We start from the raw sequence: 8,019 nt of genomic DNA, 5'->3' as shown, positions 1-8,019 counted from the left end.
AGGCTGATCGACTTCGCCGGGGCCCGAAACATGGTAGTCTGCAGCACCAGATTCCAGCATAAGAAAATACACCAAGCTACCTGGCTGTCTCCTGATCGAAAAACGCGAAACCAGATCGATCATGTTGTGATAGATGGAAGACACGCTTCTAGTGTATTAGATGTACGTACGATCCGAGGACCCAACATCGACTCGGATCATTACCTTGTTGCAGCCAAACTGCGCACCCGCCTCTGTGCAGCAAAAAACGTACATCTACCTACGCAAAGAATGTTCGACATTGAAAAGCTGCAATCACAACAGACAGCCAGAAGATTCGCCACTCGACTCTCACTCCTGCTCTCCGAAAGCGCTGCCCAACAAATCGGCATACGCGAGCAATGGAGCAACATTTCTCGTTCCCTACGTACCGCCGCCGAAGAAGAAACCGGATTCCGGCGAGCCCGAAAAAACAATTGGTACGACGAGGAATGTCATGCTGCCGCCGAAAGAAAAGATGCCGCCTATAGAGCCACGCTGCGATCGGGCGCAACGCGAGCCATGTGGGATCGCTACAGAGAGCTGAAAAAGGAAGAGAGACGTATTATCCGACAGAAGAAACGAGAGGCCGAAATACGTGAGTGCGAGGAGCTTGAGATGCTGGCCAATAGGAACAACGCCCGAAAATTCTACCAGAAAGTTCGGCGGCTTACAGAAGGTTTTAAGACCGGGGCGTTTTCCTGTAAGAACAAAGACGGCGATCTGGTGACTGACGTACAGAGCAACCTTAAATTATGGAGGGAACACTTCTCGAACCTGTTAAACAGTGACAGCTGCGCATGTCAAAGAGAATGTGAAGATCCCGATACCCCAATCGATGACGACGGAATTGTAGTTCCGTTACCCGATCATGACGAGGTGAGAATAGCGATAACGCGCCTTAAGAACAACAAAGCCGCGGGCGCCGACGGACTCCCAGCTGAGCTATTCAAACATGGCGGCGAGGAGCTGGTAAGGTGCATGCATCAGCTCCTATGCAAAATATGGTCGGATGAAAGCATGCCTGCCGATTGGAATTTAAGTGTGCTCTGCCCAATCCATAAGAAGGGCGATCCTGCAATTTGTGCCAATTACCGCGGGATTAGTCTTCTAAATATCGCCTATAAGGTTCTAGCGAGCGTATTGTGTGAAAGGCTGAAGCCCACCGTCAACCAACTGATTGGACCTTATCAGTGTGGCTTCAGACCTGGAAAGTCTACCATCGACCAAATATTCACAATACGCCAAATCTTGGAAAAGGCCCACGAAAGGAGAATCGACACACACCATCTTTTCGTCGACTTCAAAGCTGCATTCGACAGTACGGAAAGGAGTTACCTGTATGCCGCGATGTCTGAATTTGGTATCCCCGCAAAACTAATACGGCTATGTAAGATGACGTTGCTCAACACCAGCAGCGCCGTCAGAATTGGGAAGGACCTCTCCGAGCCGTTTAATACCAAACGAGGTTTCAGACAGGGTGACTCACTGTCGTGTGACTTCTTTAACCTGATGTTGGAGAGCATCGTACGAGCCGCAGAACTTAATCGCTCAGGCACAATATTTTATAAGAGCGTACAATTGTTGGCGTATGCCGATGATATCGGTATCATCGGCCTTAACAACCGCGCTGTTAGTTCTGCCTTCTCCAAACTGGATAAAGAGGCAAAGCGAATGGGTCTGGTGGTGAAGGAGGACAAAACGAAGTACCTCCTGTCTTCAAACAAACAGTCGGCGCACTCGCGTATCGGCACCCACGTCACTGTAGACAGTTATAATTTTGAGGTTTTAAAAGACTTCGTGTATTTGGGAACCAGCATTAACACCTATAACAATGTCAGCCTTGAAATCCAACGTAGAATCTCTCTTGCCAACAAGTGCTACTTTGGACTAAGTAGGCAACTGAGCAGTAAAGTCCTCTCTCGACGAACAAAACTAACACTCTACAAGACTCTCATCATGCCCGTCCTGACGCATGGCGCAGAAGCTTGGACGATGACAACATCCGATGAAGCGACGCTTGGAGTGTTCGAGAGAAAGATTCTGCGTAAGATTTTTGGACCTTTGTACGTTGGCAACGGCGAATATCGCAGACGATGGAACGATGAGCTGTATGAGCTTTACGACGACATAGACATAGCGCAGCGAATAAAGATCCAGCGGCTTCGTTGGCTGGGTCATGTCGTCCGAATGGATACAAACGCTCCGGCTTTGAAAGTGTTCGATGCGGTACCAGCTGGTGGTAGCAGAGGAAGAGGAAGGCCTCCTCTGTGTTGGAAAGATCAGGTGGAGAAGGACTTGGCTTCACTTGGTGTGTCCAATTGGCGCCGGTTAGCACGAGAAAGAAACGACTGGCGCGCTTTATTAAGCTCGGCCAAAATCGCGTAAGCGGTTATCGCGTCAATTAAGAAAGAAGAAGAACTCGTATTTGGATTTTCGCATGATATGGCCCAAATATGATGTGTTCCTTCTCTTTATGGTTGCTAATAGCTTTAGATCAAAAGTCATTTTCTGTATGTAGAATCTTATTATTCCCATAGCACAAAGTGTTATGAATGTATAATTTTTTAAATACCAAAAAGACATAGGCTGCGCCAAGTCACATCTTCATGTTAAATTTTAACAAATATCGTGAAGTTATATCATTTCGTGATAAAAACGACAGATAAGCTAACTTCAGAATTACCTAAATAACTCTATATCTTCCTCTTGAACTTATTGTCGTACACAACTTTCATGGAGTCGCTCACTGTCCACACAACACTCGCTTTTTCATGTATAAGCTACAATCTGGAACGGGCTTTCAACCAACCAGAAAAATTTTTTTTTTTTTTTTTTATTGACAATTGTATTTATAGTTAACTATAAAATACAAAAAACGCTTATAGCTATGGCTACTGTGGCCTTAAACTAATATAATGGGTGTGTATATATGTGTATGTGGGGTGTTAGCTAAATTTCATTTAAGATATTACAATATTTTAAATAGTTTATAAGTTTAATAATGTTCTCTGTAGAATTGTTTAAAAGTAAATCAGTAGGTTTTGTGTTGTTTAGTGATTTTCTGTGGTTTGTAAAATGTGTACAGTCGTCTAGGATGTGTTTGATGTTTGGAGCTGAGGTATTGCAGTATTTGCAGATATTTAGGTCTTTTTTTGTTAAATATTCGTGTGTTAGTCGTGTGTGCCCAAGTCGTAGTCTAATTATTTTTGTTATTTCCCTTCTACTTATGTTAGTATTATGTGTAAATGTGTGTTCATTGATTGCTTGCTTCTTTGGGTTAACAAATTTGTACCAGCTTGTTGTTTGTTCGAATGTGGAGTGTTGTTTATTTTTGAATATATCTGTGTGTAGGAGGTTCAGAGACATAGTTAGGGGGCGGTTTTGTGCTTCTTTTGCTGCTAAATCTGCTAGTTCGTTGCCCTTGATTTTAGCGTGTCCTGGTATCCATATGAGTTCGATTTTATTTTTGAATTTTAGCAAGCAGTTTCTTATGTAGTCTGTATAAATCTGAAGCTTGGTTGGTTTGCGCTTTTTGAACCGTCTGTGAAGATTAGTTTGAACTTTTTTTTTATAAGTTTGTTGGTTAATTCTGAGAAGAGTTTTTGAAATATTGTTGAAGGCGTATTGTCTTTTTTCCAATGGTGGAGTGATGTATCTATGGAACTGAAAGGTAGTTGCCATCCAGGAAATCGGGTGATGGTCTTAGGTTTATAATTGATGGGAATATCTAAGTCCAGAGATTTTTCTATTGTGCATTTGAGTGTTGATTGAATTTTGTGTTTTCGTTTGGAAATTATTATTTTGTGTGTAAGTTTTGAAAGTGTTGACTGGTCATTAACGATTAGGTTTTTGCAAAGTTTTGTTGTGGCAAACTCCCTCATTTGTGTTAACGGAGGTATGCCTGTTTCGAACGTCATGTTGCGAATCGGTGTAGTACGGTATGCGCCTAAGGCGGTTCGTATAGCAGAGTTTAGTAATGAGTTGAGTTTGTTGATATTTGACTTAGGTGTGTAGCCAAAAAGGTATAACCCATAGTAAATTTTTGATACAATTAAAGATTTGGTAGCGGCAATGATTGAACTAGTGTTAGCGTTCAGTTTTGGGCTTGAAAGGCATTTTATTATGTTCAAACGTTTATTTAATGAGTTGACCAGTTTTGAAATGTGGGCTTCCCATCTATATCTTTTATTAAATTCGATACCTAATATTTTTAAGTTTTCGGCGTTGTTTATTGTAAAGTTGTTGCATGTGATATTTGGATGACAGTGTTTTTTCCTGCATATGTGTATGTGTTTACTTTTTTCTGTTGAGAGGCTTGCTCCTGAGTAATTGCACCAGTTCAAAATATCGTTGTGAATGTCGTTGAGATCTATGTTTGTATTTTCATGTTTATGCTATAAGAAATAGTATGACTGAAATTGGGGATCCTTGGGGTATCCCATTCTGGAGTGGATATGTTTCGGAGATGTGAGAATCTATTCTTATTTTAATTTTTCTGTTTGTCATAAAATGTTTGATATAGTTTAATATTTTAGGACCTATTTTCCATTCTAAGAGCTGGTCTAGAATGGTGTGTACTTCGATTTTGTCAAATGCTTTAGTAAAGTCGAGTGAGATGATTGACAAATGCTTTTTTTGGGATAGGGAGGACATGATCTGATGGTCTAGATATACTAGATAATCAGACACTCATTTACCCTTTCTAAATCCGATTTGCTGGCTATGTAGTAGTTTGTTGCAGGAAACAAACCACCATAGCCGATTAGCTACTACTTTGTCTAATAATTTTGCGCAAACCGGGTTTAAGGATATTGGACGGTAGGATTTGATGGAGGATTTATCTTGGTTTGGTTTATGTATAGGGAGGACGAGACTGCTTTTGTACATTTGAGGAATTTGATTGTTTAAAATGTTGTTATAGAGACAAAGTAAACGGGTTTTCATGGCCGCCGGTAAGTTTTTTATCATGGGGTAAGAAATTCTATCAGTACCTGGGGTGCGACCCTTAAGTTTTGACAAAGCTATAGAGAGTTCTATTGGAGTTATATCGCTTTCTATTTGGAGCGCAGTTTTGCTTGGGGTTAAGCTGTTAATTGGTGTTAAGGAGGAGTATTTGTGGTCTAAAAATGATCGTGTAAAGTTGGTGTCGCTGGCTTCATTTGACCAGTATTTTCCAAATGAGTTGGCTATCGTAAGTTTATTGGTTGTGGTAGTTTGGATTGGATCTTGTAGGGCTATACTGTTATCGGAAGGTATGGTTTTAAGCCGCATAATCAACGTATTGTGTGCCATAACTGTCCAGTGGGTGTATGGGGGTGAATGTGGCTTGTAAACTTATGCATTGCCTTGTTTTTGGATAATTTAAGTTCTCTTTTAAATAGAGCATTTGCTCTTTTGTAGTTTATTATGTTTTCAGTTGTTATGTGTCTTTTTACTTTATTCCAAAAGCGAATTCTATCTTTCTTCAATCTTTCGAGTTCTTTGTTCCACCAAGGTGTACATTTTTTCGTATTGTAATTCGTTTGAGGAATTGCTTCATTCGCGCTTTGGAGTATGATTTTGTGTAGCGTGGCCGCTTTTTTATTTGTATTATTGCTGTGTGGTTTAGCTTGACATAGTATATTCGCTAGGGTGCTGAATTTTTCCCATTTAGCTTTATTAAGGTTAAACCTGTTTGGATGTGTGTCTCTTGCGGGGTAATTACGTGTGGTCTGATTTGTGTTAGTAATATTTGTAGTTCGTTGTAGTTATTTTAGTATCCTCGTATATTCCATTGTATGATTTTTAGTGAGGGCGTCATATATCAGTAGAATAGATAAGTGTTCGTGTTTTTGTTTTGAATTAACTAAATTAAGATTTAATAAGTATTTATATAAGGTGTAAGTAAGTTAGGAATAAGTATGTATAAGTATATATAGTTCTAGTTTTAGGAATATTAGGATAATTAACGTTTTGGCTAGTTGTAGTGTTAGTTGGGTTACTTTTTTTTTGTTAAGTTTTTTTTATCTGTGATTGAAGTCGTTTCGATGTATTTTTTGGTAGGATTTGTATCTTCTGCTTTGATGCAGATGTGGATTCTAAGCTGTCATCTGTCTCTGATTCGCTCATTACATCTGAATATTGCATGATCTTTGTTTCCATGCTATTTTCAGTGAGAGGATTGGTGTGGTTGGCTTTGTTGGTGGTTTTGTTGGCTGTACTGCGGGTGGGTGATTAAAGTGTGGTGAGTTTTGATGTTCTGATTGTGAGTTGAGTGTTGTTTGTTTAGATGTATGTAGACTGGTGACTTCTGCAAATGTATAGTTGTTGTGTGGATGTCGTTCTTTGTAAATAGCTCGTGCAGTTTTGTTGTCGACTTGTGAGGTGATCTTAATTGTTTGGATTTTTTTCTCGCGTATAAATATGGGACATTTTTTGTCGAGAGTGGTGTGATTAGTACATGTTAGTCCGTTCACATCGCAATTGCCGCATTTCGTAGGATTATTACATTTCTCTTGGGTTTCGTCGTTAATATGGTAATTGCTTGCACAGTTATGCCAGGACTTTGGACTTTTGCAGAATTCAGCTACGTGATTAAATTTAAAACAATTTTTGCATCGCATTGGTGGGGGGATGTATGGGCGAACTGTTGTTTTAATATAACCGATATGTATTTTCGTTGGCAATGTTGTTGTGGCAAATGTTAATATAATTAATCCTGTTTCAATCAGGTCATTGTTCACTTTTTTGAGTATTTTTTTCACCGCGCATATATTTTGGGGTTTTAGTTCATCGAGAATTTCACTTTCGGGTATTGATCGTAGTTCGTTACAATATATTACGCCTTTCGAATAATTAAGTGTCTTGTGTGGTGTAATCTCAACAATGATTGTGTTTGAAAGCGCTGTTAGTGTAGTTAATTTGTTAGCTTGTGAGCCGTTTTTGGTTTTGATCAAAATTTGGCCGCTAATAATTTTTTTGCAATATTCAACTTCACTGCAAGTTAAGTTGATTGCTTTTTGAATCAAAAAGGGTGATATATTCTTTAAATTGTCTGGGTTATTGGGTCTGGACATGAGTAGGTATACCGGTTCGTTCGATGTAAAGTTTGATTGCTTTGTTTTGTCCCATTTGAGTGCAGGTAAATTGGGAGGTAAATTTACTTTATTGTCCGGTGGCTTATTCATTTTGAGTGAGGGATAAGAAGGTAATTCCTATTAAACAAATTGGAAATTCACTTGTTCAATGTTATTAGTATTATATATATATATATATATATATATATATACAATATATATATATATGTATATTTAAAGTTTCTTAATGCTCTAGTTGTTAAATTAATTCTATTAATTCTATTTTTTTTTTTTTTGACTCTAAGACTTTGCGCGTTTTGCTTTAATATCGATTTTCGCGAAAATACGTTCGTATGCTTGGGGCAGTAGTTTGCGACTGAGAAAAAAAAATTTCTATTGATTATTACATGAAACAGCCCACTTCTTGCCCTGAAAATTTTAGATATTTTTTTGGCACCAGGATGGCTTTGTAATATCTATACCACCGGTTCTTTCCAACGCATCCATCGAAAGCTACTTTATGCTCCAAATTTATTGTTGATTTCATGTCTTAACGCAAACTAATCTTTTTACGGAATATGCCAGACCTGGCGCTTTTCTTACCAAATATGACCACCCTTTATATAAGCAATAATGTGCAACTGGAATACTGGTCTTGAAATATTACATATAGCAAATCTTTCTGTATATTGCCTAACTTGAGTCCTTCTAGCGGTGATATTGTTAAACCTCAACCAGAGACTGGATACCTCAAAAAGTAGAAAACCCCTGTGGAAAAAGAGAACACAATAAGTGGGTGATCTGGCTCTCCTAGAGGGGTCTGGTCCTAAGGCTGACAATGTTATACCAGTATTCATTGACGCGAATCCACAATAATAGCCTTGGAAGTGCTAGGTGGTAATAAAAAAAATCATATATATCTAATTTAAGTTATTTCGCTACA

The 8,019-nt window shown here is 39.0% G+C and overlaps 1 protein-coding gene across 1 annotated transcript; it reads right to left on the bottom strand.

Annotated features, from left to right (window-relative positions):
* Positions 1–6,128: 6,128 nt before the first annotated feature.
* LOC129251267 (uncharacterized) lies at positions 6,129–7,187 on the bottom strand. The gene has a single exon (XM_054890649.1). It carries the CDS (start codon positions 7,185–7,187, stop codon positions 6,129–6,131), a length of 1,059 nt encoding a protein of 352 aa, XP_054746624.1.
* Positions 7,188–8,019: the final 832 nt, after the last annotated feature.

This window comes from Anastrepha obliqua, chromosome 1, assembly GCF_027943255.1.
Source record: "Anastrepha obliqua isolate idAnaObli1 chromosome 1, idAnaObli1_1.0, whole genome shotgun sequence".
In the NCBI taxonomy this organism is placed as follows: domain Eukaryota; kingdom Metazoa; phylum Arthropoda; class Insecta; order Diptera; family Tephritidae; genus Anastrepha; species Anastrepha obliqua.
Note: the sequence above shows the minus strand (reverse complement) of the source record. Positions and strands in the feature narration are given on the sequence as shown.